General features: G+C 44.6%; 1 protein-coding gene across 2 annotated transcripts in view; it reads left to right on the top strand.

Annotated features, from left to right (window-relative positions):
* Positions 1-16,543, top strand: part of RAB3GAP1 (RAB3 GTPase activating protein catalytic subunit 1) — a gene marked incomplete at its 3' end in the record, with an annotated part of 256,526 nt that overhangs the window by 12,114 nt on the left and 227,869 nt on the right. For both annotated transcript variants that reach the window (XM_082261360.1, XM_082261361.1), the window contains exons 3-5: positions 7,680-7,755; positions 7,921-8,059; positions 12,053-12,131. In XM_082261360.1, coding sequence (XP_082117486.1) covers positions 7,680-7,755; positions 7,921-8,059; positions 12,053-12,131 — 294 coding nt within the window. The remainder of the gene's footprint in view (positions 1-7,679; positions 7,756-7,920; positions 8,060-12,052; positions 12,132-16,543) is intronic.

Here is a 16,543-nt window from a genome sequence, read left to right on the forward strand (position 1 = left end):
CAAGTGGAGAGGAGGTAGATATAGGACACTGTCCCTTCCATGTATGGGAGCCACAGCTGTCTTAGCTGCAGTTGGCCAGAAGTACATCGATCGATAGCTCTAGTATTTGGCATAAACAAAAGTAGTCATTTTGAAGGACACAGCAGCGATCCAACAATTGGTCTTTTATATACACACCTATAATAAAGAAACTGTGCCTGCAGTTCTGCTTTAATTGAAGTATAGCGATTGTCATGTGTAGGGTTGCACGGATACCGTTTTTTTTATAGGCGAGTATGAGTACTGATACTTTAGTTTAATCGCTTGCTGATACCGAGTACCAATGCCTTGCAGTGCGATTTACATCAATAAAAAATAAATGGGCGCAAATCGCATTGCAAAGAATCACAATTTTAATAGGAATGCGGTGTGATTCCTGTCTAAATCGCATGCAATTTCCCCCACCACTGCTGTGTGTGTAAAGAAAGGGAAAAGCGCCATCTAGTGGGCAGTTTAATAAAAATGTTAAATCTCCCATTAAAGAGGTTGTAAACTCATAAAAAAAAAGTATTTTTTTTCCCAACCTGAAAGACAAACACATAATGAGCTAGTATGCATCGCATACTAGCTCATTATGAAATACTTACCTTAGAACGAGCCCCCGCCGTGCCGCCTGCTTACCTGTATGACGGGCGACATGTTCAGTCGCCCGTCTTCCGGGATCGCGGCATCTGGCCATCTGATTGGCCGGACCCGCAATAACGTCGCTGTTCACGGCATAGGGCTCTGAAGGAACGGCAGGGTGGCCGTTCCTTCAGAGCGCATGCGCCGATGACGTCATCGGCTGCATGCAATGTAAATATTTCCTTAACGGTACATGTTTAGGAGATATTTACAGTACCTATAGGTAAGCCTTATCATAGGCTTACCTATAGGTAAAAGTTGCAGAGGAGGGTTTACTTCCTCTTTAATACATATCTGATCAAATGCAAAATCTGCATAAGTGTCCCGGTCTCGCCGATGATAGAAACATCAAGACCGCTGGAGAAGAAATTCCAGGACCTACCCCTGTGGGTATAGGGCAGAAGGGATGTCATCTGGGGGCGGACCGCCTATACATCTCCTCCAGCCCTGTGAGCACCACCAGCGGCCATGATTTTCTATCATCGGTGGAACCAGGACACACACACACGAGCAGTGGGGGAAATCGCATGCGATGTGGAAAGGACTCGCACCACATTCCTGTTCAAATTGCGAGCAATTCTTTGCAGTGCGGTATGCACCTTTTCATTTTGTGTTGACGCAAATCACACCGCACAGTATAGATTTCGGTATCGGGAGCATTTTTCATAAGTGCGATTACTTGTGAAAATGTTGGAATTGGTGCATCCCTATTTGTGTGTGAGTCTTCACCAGTTCTGAATGTAGAAACAGAGCTTCTGGCACCTATACCCTGCTTTGTCTATGCCCAAAACACTGTCTGGGAGGAGATGTTTGGGTCAGTAGGAAGTGATGTTATTCCCAACAATAATAAAATTGTGAAGCCTTAGCTGTTGTGCCTGCTCTTGAACCCCCAGATCTTTGTCAAGGCCAGGGGTGTCTAATCTTTTGACCTTCCTAGGCTACATTGGAAGAAAAAGAATGGTCTTAGGCTGCACATATAATACACTAACAATAAGGATAGCTGATAAGCAGAAAAAGTCAGCCAGATTACAAGTTATTGATCACTGATATAGATAATGTACCTATCTGAGTAATAAAATTGAATTTCTCTTTCATTCATTGACAGATACAGCTCTCCATTATTCAGAACCACAGGGTTATATTGCGCTCTACAGGAGTAGGACACCAGGCAGAAAAAAGATTTGGCTACGCCTATGGCCATTCCTAGATGATATTCTACCCCCCCCCCCCCCTCTCTGCTATAGGCCTTTTTTCTGCCTAGTCAGGAGTAAGGACCTAGTTCCCTGCCAGCATCTCTGGCAATTTTTTTTTCCTTATTTAAATGGCTTTTTTTCTCCTGTTTTTTTTTTTTTTTTTTGTTTTCCTGCGAGATCTACAATAAACTGCCGGGCTGGGTGACGGGCTGGATAATCTAGATCCAGTGGTCACCCCAGTCTGGCCAGTGAGTGCGAACAGACCACAGCTTCATTCTAGGTCGGCCGCGACATAGCCCCACTTGACAGGGGCTGGCCTGAGAGTAAAAACGCCTCGCGAGGTTGCATACGAAAAGGTTGCAGCGTTCCTCCTGGCCCACAGCCCCCTCATTTCGATGGCGAGGAGGTTCTATCTGGGACTGTGCCCGTCTGGTTCCTGGTATGGTAAGTAGCTGTCCCCCATATCCCCCTGGAGGGTTTTGTTGTGGTTGCAGGCCCCTCCCTGGGACAGTTGGATTTGTGGTTTCCCCTCAAACCCCCCCCCCCCCCCCCCCCCTGGTTGTCGGTGGTCACTGTAGTCAGTAGATTTCTAGGCTGTCTGTTCGGCAGTGGTGCTTAGGTGTGTATTGTAGTTTAAATGTTGGTCTGCAGAACAGACTTCTAAAAAAAAGCTCTGACTACCGCCGCTCTGAACTTGGTGCTTTCAATTCTCCAAAAGCCTCCCATTTTAAACTATTCGGGAGATTCCCCTTCTTACGCTGTCCCAGAAGGTGGCCTGTTTGGTGGCTATCACTTCTGCGTGCGAGTTAAACACCTTGCAAGGCCGCATTCGACCGGGTTCCGGCCCAAGTCGCAGCGTTCCTCCCTCTCCGAAAGCCCCCCCCATTTCGATGGCGAGAGGTTCTGTCTGGAGCCGTGCCCGTCTGGTTCCTGGTATGGAGAGGAGCATCATCAGTTTGTGGTGTTACCCTTTGGTCTCGCCTCTGCTCCTCGGGTCTTCACAAAAGTATTCGCCCTGGTGCTAGTATTGTTACTCCAACGGAGGATCGCGGTACTGGGCTACTTGGGCGACATCCATCTGCGAGTGGAGTCTCCTACTGCTCGTGGAAAACCTGGAAATCACCATACGAACTCCCTCAGATTCTGAATTTTCATAAGTCTTCTCTGGTTCCGTCTACAAAGCTGGACTATCTTGGTCTGACTCTGGACTTGGCCTTAGCCAAACCCCAGAAATTGCTGGCTGCAATTCGTCTCCTGCTGTCCAGCAGATGGTCATCCCCTTTGCCTTTTGAGGCGGTTCCGTTTGCACAGTTACATATGAGGTTCCTGCAAAGGGAGATTCTGGCCGAATGGGACAAGACTCGGCAGTCTCTGGACAATCCGATCCGGCTGACTTAGGGAACGAAGGAGTCCCTGATATGGTGGCTTCCTTCTCCGGTGTTTCGGCTGGGTAAATCCTATCTCCCCTTGTATTGGACAGTGGTCACCATGGAAGCCAGCCAGCCTGTCTGGCTGGGGAGGCATCCTTGGCAGAAATTGTGCTCAGGGGCTCCTGGTCACTGGAAGAGTCCCGACTACCCATCAATGTCTTGGAACTCCGAGCAATCAGGCTGTGCCTGGACCATTGGACAGATTGCCTTCAGGGACGTCCAGTGCGCTTTCAATTGGACAATGCCAGGGCCGTGGGTTATGTCAATCACTAGGGTGGAACAAGAAGTGTCCTGGCAGCTCTGGAGGTAGCCAGCATTCTAAGGTGGGCAAAACAGTTTGTTCCAGCCCTCTCCGCTTTACACATTCCCAGGGTAGAAACCTGGCAGACTGATTACCTCAGTCGGCAGGCGTTGGACCAAGGGGAGTGGTCCCTTCATCCGGAGGTGTTGCATCAGTTATGTCTCCCATGGGACACCCCTGAGGTGGATCTGTTTGTGTCTCGGCTCAACAGAAAGGTGCAGAGGTGTGTGGCTCGGTCACGGGATCCTCTGGCGGACACCACAGATACGCTGGTGGCCCCGTGGGGTCAGTATCGATAGATTTACGCCTTCCCTTCCCTCAAGCTTCTGCCAAGACTTCTACGCAGGATCGAGGAAGAAGGGATTCCGGTCATCTTAGTGGCTCCAGACTGGCCCTGCTGGGCTCAAGACGCCGATCTGGTGCGGCTGGTCGCCGACGTTCCTTGGAAGCTTCCTCTCAGGGAGGATCTGCTTTCCAAAGGACAAATCTTCCATCCTGCTTTACATTCGCTGGCTTTGATGGCTTATCTGTTGAATGCCAGGTGCTGATGGATAGAGGTTTGTCTGCATTGGTGATTCCAACGCTGTTAAAAGCTAGGAAATCTACTTCTAGGAAGATCTACCATTGTATGTGGAAGACGTACATTATGTGGTGTGAGTCTCATGGGGTTCATACTTGCTCTTTCTCGGTAGCTCGGATCTTGACCTTCCTTCAACGGGGGGTTGAGCAGAAACTAGCTGTGAGTACTATCAACGGTCGGGTGTTGGCCTTAGCAGTCTTCTGGTGCGTACCTTTCTTCAGGGAGTTAGGCACTTGGCCCCTCTAGTTTGGTCTCCGTTGCCACCTTGGGACCTCAATTTGGTGCTCTCAGTCCTTCAGAAGCCTCCTTTTGAGAACCTATGGGAGATTCCCCTGCTTACGCTGTCCCAGAAGGTGGCCTTCTTGGTGGCTATCACCTCTGCGGGCAGGGTGTCGGAATTGGTGGCGTTATCCTGTCGTTCACATTCCTTGGTGGTTCACAGAGATCAGGTGGTTCTTTGTCCCTGCCCGTCGTTCCTTCCAAAGGTTTTCTCTGATTTTCATTTGAATGACATTGTGTGGCCTTCCCTGTGCCCCAAGCCAACACATCTGAAGGAAATTGCTTTGCATGCCTTGGATGTGGTCCAGGCAATAAGGGTGTACCTGACAGCTAAAGTCTTTTAGGAAGTCAGACTCACTGTTTGTGCTTATGGATGGGCCTCAGAAAGGGCTGCGACCATTTCCAGATGAATCAGACAGACGGTGGTTCAGGCCTATTTCATCAAGGGTCGGGTTCCTCCTTTCCCTGTCAAGGCGCACTCTATTCGGGTGCTCAGTGCCTCCTGGGCCTTCCGTCATCCGGCATCAGTGACGCAGGTTTGAAAGGCGGCCACCTGGTCGTTGGTGCACACTCTCACAGAGTTTTATAAAGTGGATGTATTGGCATCTGCGGATGCTTCCTTTGACTGCAAAGTTTTTCAGGCTGCTGTTTAGAGGACCTGGTCCTCTTTGAGGGTGCATTGTTTTTTTTTTTTTCTTTCAGGTGAGCTCCAGTTGATTTGGTTGAGCTCTGATTTACCTGGTTGGCTATAGTTAGCCTTGGGAATTTCTTTTTCGCTGTTCCCACCCCTCACTGCTTTGGGACGTCCCAATGGTTAAGAAGATCAGGAGCTGTGTCCGTCAATGAATGAAAGCGAAAATGTGGATTTTTGACTTACTGTAAAAAAATCATTTCTCTGATGTTCATTGACGGACACAGCACCCACCCCCCTGTGGAGTTGTAATTCTTCTGAGACTGCTTGTAACAAAACTGAGTACCTATAGCAGAGAGAGGAAGTATACCCCTGGGACTGCCCATAGGCGAAGCCAGACTTTTTTTCTGCCTAGTGTCCTACTCCAGAAGGGGGAAGTATAACCCAATGGTTAAGAATATCAGGAGCTGTATCCGTCAATGAACATCAGAGAAATGGATTTTACGGTAAGTCAAAAATCCTATTTTTTTGACTTACTGTAAAATCCATATCTCTGCCTTCATTAACAGACACAGCACCCACCCCTCTGTGGAGTTTTAATACTTCTGAGATGCTTGTTACAAAACTGAAGGCTCATAGCAGAGAGGGGGAGTATACCACCTAGAACTGCCCATAGGCGTAGCCAAGTCTTTTTTCTACCTAGTGTCCTACTCATGTAGGGGGCAATATAACCCTGTTGTTCTGAATAATGGAGAGCTGTGTCCTTCAATGAACTCAGAGAAAATTTGTTTTACGGTAAGTCAAAACACAGTTTTATTTGTTTTATTATAATAAAAGTAAAAGAGAGAAGCATAAAACGAGTGCGATATTTGACAATGGTTTTGATAAACGAATGCATCCATATCTGGTACAATGGATGTGGTAGCAATTCATAAGGAATTCTTAAGGTGGTCATCTGATATTTTGGTTCCAACTTTGCCCTTTTGTGTCATTGAAAACTGTTGCTAACAAATATCGGTGCTGCTGAATACTGGGAGATTTTTCTTTGGGAAGATAAAACTTCTAAAAGTCCGTAAACAGACGCTGTCAAATTTTAATTCAGCTAAAAAGTTTACGATTTTTGCAATTTTGTGTTGATCCACATTCATAAGCCATCTTGGGCTAAAGGTTGGACACCCCTGGTTCAGGCTTTAGGACTCATTAGGGAGTTCAGAAGTAGCGTTCTTCTTCTTTTTTTTTTTTTTTTTTTCTTCTATGGCAAACAAAAAGGCATTTTTTTACCTGGAGCCAGGGCCGTCGCATCAAGGCAGGCAAAACAAGCAATTGCTTGGGGCCCCGAGCTGGCCTGGGGCCCCAAGACCCAACACAGACTGACATTATCATTCAGGGCTCCAGTCCGGCTGCGGGAACCTGGGAACGATGATGTTCTTGCACTCTTTCTATAGCAGGAAAGCAGTTCCCATTACCTCCCGTAGGGAGCCCGGCCGGCAGCTGTGTTTCACAGAGCATCCAAAGTGTGCGTGCAGGCACTTTTTTTTTTGCTTCTGAAGTTCTGCCTGTTTGCCGAGTTCCCTGCTGCTCCCATGTGGTCTGATTGACCAATGACCATATATCCTGGGCCCCAAGTTCCGGTCCTGGCGAAGTGATATGCTGTGTCACAGGGAGCAGAGGCTGTCAGCAGACAGCAGCTTCTTCACTGACTGTCTCGTGTCTCCTTTAGCAAGTAAGTGCTGAGTTGAGGAGAGGGCAGGCTCAGGCTGAGGGGAAATCAGCAGCAGCCAAAAGCCATCAAAGCACAGAAGGACAGACAGTATGAGGAATGTGGGGACCTGGACCAGCAAGTCTGCAGTGAATGTTGCTTAAATAAGGTATTGTCATTGTCACTAAAAAAAACAGCTTCTTTCTTCACCTATGCCATGCCTCTGTTGCACATGATTGATGATACAGCAGCTAAATGTGATCATTATCATCATGTTAATCACACAGTGCAGTTGCATTGAACCACAGCATCTGTATTGTGTGATTATTATCATGATGATGATGATCACAGGACGGACAGTGAAAAGCATTCTTAGGCCTCATTTAGGGCCCTTTTAGGGACACCCGGACACTTGGCGTTGCAGATATGTGTCTCCTGTGCAGGGCCATCTTTTACCAGCATGGGGATGCACAAAGTGTTGTGTGCGCATCCGCCTCGCCTGCCAGTGTCCTATTCATTTCTACTGGGAAACGCAGTTGCATGGGTACAACCACTGGGTCCTATTCTAACATGCAGGTAGGTGTGGGTGCAGGTCCAAATAGAAATGAATGGGAAGCTGGCACATGGATGCCCACAATACTTTGTGCATCCCCATGCTGGTAAAATACAGCTCTGCACAGGAGATACAACCTACACTTGCTTCATGTGAATGGGCCCCTTACACTTGTGGTTCCAGTAGGCTTTGCGTGTGTGCGGGGGGGCCTCCATGTCCATTTTGCTTGGGGCCCCCAAATTCCTTCAAACGGCCCTGCCTGGAGCAATAATATAATTTGGTAATTCCGAGTCGTGCCTAAATAATTCCTTTGAAGTGTCAAATGTAATAATTGCTCTTCTATAATACAGGTTTATTTCAAAAGTGGAAGAAGTCTTAAATGATTGGAAACTTATTGGCGAGACCTCCAAGAAGACCCCAGAGAAGGTATTTCTGTCATTTCACAGATGATTGTGAATCATTCTATTTTTTTTTTTTTTATTATTTATAGATTTTAAAATTGGCAGTGTTTTTTTTTTTTTTTTTATGCATTTTTGCAACAGTCCATTATCCACACCTTTAAAAAGCTCTGACCATAATTTTATATTATAGGGAGAGTACACTACTGGAGTGTGGGAGGAGAAAGGAGATGACCTTTCATTTGCAGACTTCAAATTTAGTATCAAGCACCACTATTTGGTGCAGGAGTCGGCTGAAAAGGAAGAGAAGGAAGATGAAGATGGCGGAGAAGGTAAAAGAATGCTTGGCGTTTTGTATGAAGTAGAAAACGACTACCCATGGCGGGATTTTAAAGGCACACTACAAAATAAAACTTAAAATTGCAAGGTTTATTGTACACTCCCATAGTTAATTTGAAAAAACACTTTTAAATTCTGTAAAATTCTAGTCTTGCATAAGGAATGGACCTTTTTTTTTTTTTCTTGACAGAGTCCCAGGTAGGGTACATATGCTTACAATCCAGCACTATACGTAATCAAGCTAACATATTTGGTTGTTTCTTTCTGCAAACTTGACGCGTTTCCTGAAATAAATCCACGTCATCAGGAGCTTAATAGCTGAATTTATAAATATTTTCTAGGTGTAAAAATACATAATATTACAACATGTTTATAACAGTCACAATGCAAATTCATATGCATTTATAAAGGTAAGTTCCTGTGATTACCTGTATGCGCACCAACAAAAGGGAGGGACAAACCAGATCCCAATGGGAAGACAAAATCAAGGGCTAAACTTGGAACTCCCATGACAAATCGCAACGGTGTGGGCAGGAGCTTAAGCTTAACTGAAGATGATTAGTTACTATGTACAGCTCCTCCAGATTCTGCCTGTTCTAGTTCGTCATTCACACCCACCTCCCTGTTTCCTTCTAAAGCCCCGTACACACGTATCGATCGTCGGCCGAACGATCGGCCGTCTTTTGTCCAGGGCTGTCGTGTCTGTTGAAAACTGCAAAAAGACTGCACACGAATTTTGTCGGCCAACAACAGCCGACTGCAGAAGTGATGTCATGTGATGGTTCACTTTCCTTGTCTTTTTTCTTTTCTGAGCATGCCCAGTCTTGCTAATCGGCTGTCTGTCGGCCGAAATCTGTACTGACTGGCGAACAATCGGCCGTTCTGGTGACGGCCAACAAAAATTTTAATGCCTGCACGATTCTGTTCGGCTGAAAATGCGCTGTCGGAAGCATCATACTAACAAGCCTACAATCGGCCGATCGGTCGTCGGCCGAATATTTACGGCCGACAATCGGTACGTGTGTACGGGGCTTTAGAAAGCAAGCAATCATTGTCACTTGTATGTCCTACCGGTTATTCAAAGTTGAATTTTGTTTCCAAACTGATCATTACAATTCATCAACAACAGCATTGTCCAAATGCCTGTCTGACTGGATATAATATGAAGGATTATTTTTAGTGCATCCGGAAAGTATTTACAGCTCTTCACTTTTTCCACATTTTGTTATGTTATAGACACATTCCAAAATTGATTAAAGTGTTACTAAACCCACAACAATAAAATCTGTCTATAGATACAGAATAGCATTCTTGCATTACTCACTGTGTAACTTAAGTGATTAACCCTTTGCATTGTGTGAAAAGGCTGTGTCACCCTGTATGCACAGATCCTTTCCCTCCTGCACGTTCACTCTGGGCAAGTCCAGATAAGCACAGTAAGTGTAGTTCAGCTGCACATGCTCAGTTTGGTCTCTATTACTGGAAAGAAAGCTTCCTGGTTTTAGCTGAGCTATTCAGGTCACATGGTATTAACATCAGACATGTGGGCGTGTGTACAGATCCTAAGTGACAGCCTAGTACCTCCCTCCTCTTCCATGCCCAGTAACTAAAAAAGAACACAGTGGGTGGGATGTCACATCTTGATTGATGGATGCTCCGCCTCCCATAAAAGCACAAGGACACAGGCTGTAGTGGATTTCAGGAGGCAGTAAAATCTCCCCCTACATGAACCCTCTAGACTCGGACGGACTCTTCAGAGTTTCACATGACCGCAGTATACACCTCAGCTAACAAGGTATATAACTGCAGTATTTTAATGTAAAAAGATTATTTATAAGCTGTGGGCAGTGCAGGGGGACTGATGACATTTTTTTATATAACTGTGTTTAGTAACACTTTAAATTCATTATTTTAATCAAAATTCTACAAACAAGATCCCATAGTGACAATGTGAAAGAAGTTTGTTTGAAATCTTTGCAATTAAAAAAAAAAAAAAAAAAAAAAAAAAAATCACATCAGTATTCACAGCCTTTGCTCAATACTTTGTTGAAGCACCTTTGGCACCAAACACAGCCTCAAGTCTTTTTGAGTATGATGCTACAATCTTGGCACACCTATTTTTGGGCAGTTTCTCCCATTCTTTTTTGCACGACCTCTCTGCATACATCTTTCTCTCGATCCATCCTAGTTTCCCACTTCCTGCTCCTGAAAAACATCCCCACAACATGATGCTGCCACCGCCATGCTTCACTGTAGTGATGGTATTGGACAGGTAATGAGCAGTGCTTTGTTTCCTCCAGACCTGATACTTGCCATTTAAGCCAAAGAGTTCAATCCTTGTTTCATCAGACCAGTGGTCTGAGAGTCCTTCAGGTGCCTTTTGGCAAAGTCCAGACGGGCTGTCATGTGCCTTTTACTTAGGAGTGGCTTCTGTTTGGCTACTCTACCATACAGGCCTGATTGCTGGAGTGCTGCAGAGATGGTTGTTCTTCTGGAAGGCTCTCCTCTCTTCAGAAACGCTGGAGCTTTGTCAGAGTAATCATCGGGTCCTTGGTCACCTCCCTGACTAAGGACTTCTCCCCCGATCGCTCAGTTTGGCCGGGCGGCCCGCGCTAGGAAGAGTTCTGGTGGTTCCAAACTGGATGATAGAAGCCACTGTGCTCATTGGGACCTTCAATGTTGCAGACATTTTTCTATACCCTTCTCCAGGTCTGTGCCTTGATGCAATCCTGTCTTGGAGGTCTACAGAAATCTCCTTGGACTTTATGGCTTGGTTTGTGCTCTGACATGCACTGTTAACTGTTGGACCTTTATATAGACAGGTGTTTGCCTTTCCAAATCATGTGCAATCAACTTAAATTTACCACAGGTGGACTCCAATCAAGTTGTAGAAACTTTTCAAGGGTGATCAGTGGAAACCGGATGCACCTGAGCTCAATTTTGAGTGTCATGGCAAAGGCTGTGAATACTTATGTACATGTGATTTTTTTTTTTATTTTTAATACATTTGCAAATATTTCAAACAAATTTCTTTCATGTTGTTCTTATGGGGTATTGTTTGTAGAATTTTGAGGAAAATATTGTTATCCATTTTGGAATAAGGCTGTAACAAAATGAAATGTGAAAAAGGGGAAGCATTGTGAATACTTTCCGGATGCACTGTATGTAGCCTTACACTGCATTGTTGTTAAAGTCCAATATTAGTGCCTTCAACTGATCGCTAGCATAACAAAAATATAATCGAAATGTTCTTTTTTTTTTTTTTTTTTTTTTTTACTCACATAAAGCCGCGGTCATGTGATGCTCCAGTCCGAAGTCTTTTCTCATCTTCTGTTCTCTCACAATCCAGAACAGGAGTCAGCAGCCATGACATCAGCACAAGGGGGGACTGGCTGACTCAGGCACATCAGCATTGCTGGATTAGCAGTCCCCTGAACTTAGAAATGGCACTGGCGATGAACCCTCTGCACACTGCTATATACCCTTTCTAGCAAACTTTTTAAAAAAAAAAAGCACAATTATTTTTAGTTCACATAAAATGAAATACATGGTTAAGCTGGCCAACTGCCGCAAAATAATCCCTCTTTGGCCAGTCCCTACTCTGCTCTGCAAAATGCAAATGCTCCAGTGGATATAATTCCAATAGGGGCAAATACACAAGTTGTTGGAGAGCTTTAAGTTTCAGATCTGGCTACTGACCTGCAATGCAATAGAAGTAAGATATACCTTCGCTCAGATCCCAATAGCTTTTACGTGTACAGTATATACTGTAATCCATCAGGTGCTATTGGGGTTTGACCACATGGTAACACTAAAAATTCTGGATGAACCCTCTGCACACCGTTAAGTACCCTTTATAGCAAAGTGGCTACAATAAAAATATTTTAAAATGTTATTTTTAAAAAGCAACAGGTTTTCTTGCCAAATGAGACATTCTATACTATAATATAATCCAAATTGTTATAAAACGTATTTCCTTTTTCTAGATTCCCTTCCTGTGTCCATGCAAGATCTGCTATGTACAAACAATGACTTCCCTGCAATCGCTCATTGCCTGGTTAGATGGTATGTACTTTTACATAGTGCAATATAGTTTGCGATACCTTAGCTGCATAAAGTCTGTACATCACTTAAATCTTAGAACTTGTATTTCTTCCTTTCTTTTTTTTTTAACAAGTTTTATTGCAATATGCACATATAGAATACAAGTTACATAAACCAAGTAAAGAAATACTCCAACAGGACATGTATTCCATGAAAAAATCTCCAATATCTGGATATCTACATATAATATTTTATTTTCCTTCTTATTAAGGAACAAGGAAAATAGATAAATCTACACTTTCCCAACCCCCCCCCCCCCCCCACCAAAAAAAATAAAGAAAAAGACCTAAAAAAAACTAAAATGGGGGGGGGGGGGGCACACCAATAGAACTTGTATTTCAGCCTCCATTTAGGTCTTAAAGTGGTTGTAAACCTCAGTCATAAAATCTAAACAAAGTACATAGATCTGTAGGGTTTACTTATCTCTCTCCAAAGCTCTAAGTTTCTCTGTGCTGCTTGTTCCTCTGTTATCAGCAGCAGTCATTTCTGAGAAATTCTCCAATCAGTTTTCACACTGTGTAACTGCAGCTCTCTGCCCTCTCCCCTGTGATCCTGACAGATTGAGAGGAATTTGACACAATTCTGCCCTTTTGATGGGGTGTAGCTAAAGAAGTAAAACTTATGTAGGAGGATTTGCCTTATCTCTATCATCTGAGGCCTAACACGTCACTGGGTATAATGAGAGGGGTTTTCAACCACTTTAACCACTTAAGCCCCGGAGGATTTGGCTGCTAAACGACCAGGGGGTATTTTGCGATTCGGCACTGCGTGACTTTAACGGACAATTGCGCGGTCGTGCGACGCTGTACCTAAACGAATTTGGCGTCCTTTTTTTCCCACAAACAAAGCTTTCTTTTGGTGGTATTTGATCACCTGTGCGATTTTTTTGATCATGTGCTATAAACAAAAAAAGAGCGTCAATTTTGCAAAAATAGCAATATTTTTCACATTTTTTTATATGAAATTCCCCCCAAAAAAAATTTAAAAATCAAAATTTTTTAACATTTTCGGCCAATTTGTTTTCTGCTACATATGTTTGGTAAAAAAATCGCAAAAAGCGTATTTTGATTGGTTTGCGCAAAAGTTATCGCGTTTACTAACAAAGGGAAAGATTTTTGTCATTTTTGTTGTTTTTTTTTAACGCGTAATGGCGGCGATCTGCGATTTTTTTTTTTTGCGGTACTGCGACATTGGGGCGGACAGATCGGACCCTTGAATGACATTTTTGACACTTTTGGGGTTACCAGTGACATTTCTACAGTAATCAGTGCTATACATATGCACTGTTACTGTAAAAATACACTGGTAGTGAAGGGGTTAACTTTATTTGGGAGGGAGGGGCTGTGTGTGTCCCTAGGGGCGTGCTTTCTACTGTGATTGGCTGTGGCTTGAGCTGTAAGGACACTGATCAACGGATCTACATAGTAGATCCGTGTGATCAGTGTCTTTACACCGAGGAGAATGACAGGCAGCTTGTTTACACAAGCTGCCTGACATTCTCCCTCTCCCCCGCCGATCGCAGAGTGGCCGGCGGACATCGAGTCCGCCGGTCACACGCGCGGGGGGGTCCGTGACCACGCGGGAGCGGGAGCGCGCCTCCGGGGGCGCGCGCTCGCTCCCTAGACCCTCACAAGCAAGCGACGTAGACCTACGTCAGTTTGCCTGTGAGGGGCTGACCGCCGACGTAGATAGTCGTGCGGCGGTCGGCAAGTGGTTAAAGCTTATTTAAAGCAGAACTAAACCCTCCTCTCCTTTTCAGCCAAGGAAGCTGCCATTTTGGCCTCTCTTTTGATCTGAAACTGCCATGATGCTGCACTTGTGTTCAGTTATGACAGCTATTTGATACTTTGGTTGAGAGCACAACCAATGTGACAGCAAGCAATCCAGTCATACTGAGAATTCAACAGTTTTTTTTTTTTTTTTAAACTGTTAGGCCTTGTACACGCCATGGTGCAGAGACCTCAGTTTTTCTGCACGTGTTCTGCAAGGTCAAGAAAAAAAAATTGTTCTCTGTTCACACCACGAAGTGCGGATTCTTCTGCTTGGAAAAAACTGGCGTGACATTAACACTAGTTTGAACAAGGCACATAACTCACACGCATGAAAACTGACGTCGGCGTGCATAAAAAAGGACTGAAGCCCGCATGAAAACTGATGTAAACTGATGTGAAGCTGATGTAAACTCGTGTCTCATGCACATATGGTTTAAACAAGCCCTTAACCACTTCTGGACCAAGTCTTTTTATGACACTTGTTATTTGCAAGTTAACCACTTCTGGACCGGAAGGATTTGCCCCCTTAATGACCAGGCTATTTTTTGCGATGGGCACTGCGTTACTTTAATGGATAATTGCACGGTTGTGCGACGCTGTACCTAAATAAAATTGATGTCCTTTTTTCCCCACAAATAGAGCTTTCTTTATGGGGTATTTGATCATCTGTGCGATTTTTATTTTTATTTTTTTTACAAAAAAAGCGACAATTCTGTTTTCTGCTACATATTTTTGGTAAAAAAAAAATCGTAAAAAGTGTATTTTGATTGGTTTGCAAAAGTTATCGCGTCTACTAACTACAGAAAAGATTTGTCATTTTTGAGTTTTTTTTTTTTTAACCTCCTTGGGGAAGGTAATTGGCTCTAGTATGTGTGTGTGTGGGTCTAAAAGTCCCAACTGCAGCCACCTCCTGCAGATCCTTGTGAAACTCTATCAAGTGGCTAATGCAACTCTGACGCACATGGCATTACAACTGTGGGCACTTGGCTGTGACAGCTTGCACCTTCACAGCCGGGTGTGCACTGCCCAAGTGTAAGGGCATATGATACCTTGGCACGTCGCCAAAGGGTACATAAGAGCAACATAGGTCCCAATAGTTGCTCTGTAATGAGTGGAGCGTCAACACTCGATAGCATGCATTTCGGGTGGACTGGAGCCAGCCACAATTTCTCAATCTGTGTCCAGCGGTTTTAAGCATGGAGTATTTACCAAGAGGTGAGAGGGCGTAATTGGGTTGACAAATAATGTTTAGCCTTGTTTGGGAATGCGAGGCCACGGGGGGGGGGGCGTACAAGACGGACCTAGTGATCCTATTTTTTTGTAGTTTTGAAAAGAAATTTAGAAGATCACTCTGAAAAATCTAAAGATGTGTAGCTGGGATGGGAATGGGTAGTGTCTCGAAGAGATAAAGAAATTTGGGCAAGATTGCCATCTTCATGCGGCCAAAGAGAGAATTTTTGGGATTTCCACTTAGCAAAAGAGGCTTTAATAGAGGCATATAATGGAGGGAAGTTAGCCTTATAAAGGGTATAGTAAGAAGGTGTAAGATTTACTCCAAGGTACTTTAAAGTAGAAGTCCTCCATGAATAAATAAAAGATTGGGAAAGAGGAGAGAGTTTCTGGCAGGACATGTTAAGAGGGAGGGCCTCGGTCTTAGAGTTATTAACTTTGTAACCCGAGAGAAGGCTATAGTAGTCCATCTCCTTATGCAGATTAGGGAGTGAGATATGTAGTTGCGTAAGTAGTACATCTTCTGCAAAAAGAGACACTTTAAAATCTCTTATAGGTACCGGTATACTATGTTTATTTGGGTTTTGTCTAATATGGGCTGCTAGGGACTCAATACACAGGGCGAAGAGAAGGGGTAACAGGGGGCATCCCTGCCGCATCCCCTTGGTGATGAGAAAGGAGGGAGAGGTGGCAAACGGAGTTCTGATTAAAGGCCCGTACACACGTAGCGATTATCGGCCGTAAATATTCGGCCACCGACCGATCGGCCGATTGTCGGCTTGTTAGTATGATGCTTCCGACAACCGACTGCGACTTTTCGGCCGAACAGAATCTGGTGTGCAGGCTTTAAAATTTTTGTTGGCCAACACCAGAACGGCCGATTGTTCCTCAGTCAGTACAGAATTCGGCCGACAAACAGCAGATGAGCAAGACTGGGCATGCTCAGAGAAGAAAAAACACACGGAAAGTTAACCATCACATGATATCACTTCTGCAGTCGGCTGTTGTTGGCCGACAAAATTCGTGTGCAGTCTTTAGCACTTTTCAACCGACAGGACAGCACCGGACAAAAGACGGCCGATCGTTCGGCCGACATTCGGTACATGTGTATGGGGCTTAAGGCAGAGGGAGATGAGTACAAGTGATATATGGCTTGCAGAAAAGGGCGAAGGGTAGCAAACAAGAAAGGCCAGCCAAGCCTGTCGAAGGCCTTTTCTGCATCCAGACTCAGGAGCAACACCTCAGAGTTATTCCTGTTCACCACCTCTATAAGATAACTTTCTTGGTGTGATCTCCCGCCTGGCAAAAAGGGACAAACCCTACCTGATCCCTATGAATTAAAGACGGTAGGAGAATATTCAGCCTATTCGC

Source organism: Pelophylax lessonae (genome assembly GCF_965119305.1).
Source record: "Pelophylax lessonae genome assembly, chromosome: 6".
Lineage (NCBI taxonomy): Eukaryota > Metazoa > Chordata > Amphibia > Anura > Ranidae > Pelophylax > Pelophylax lessonae.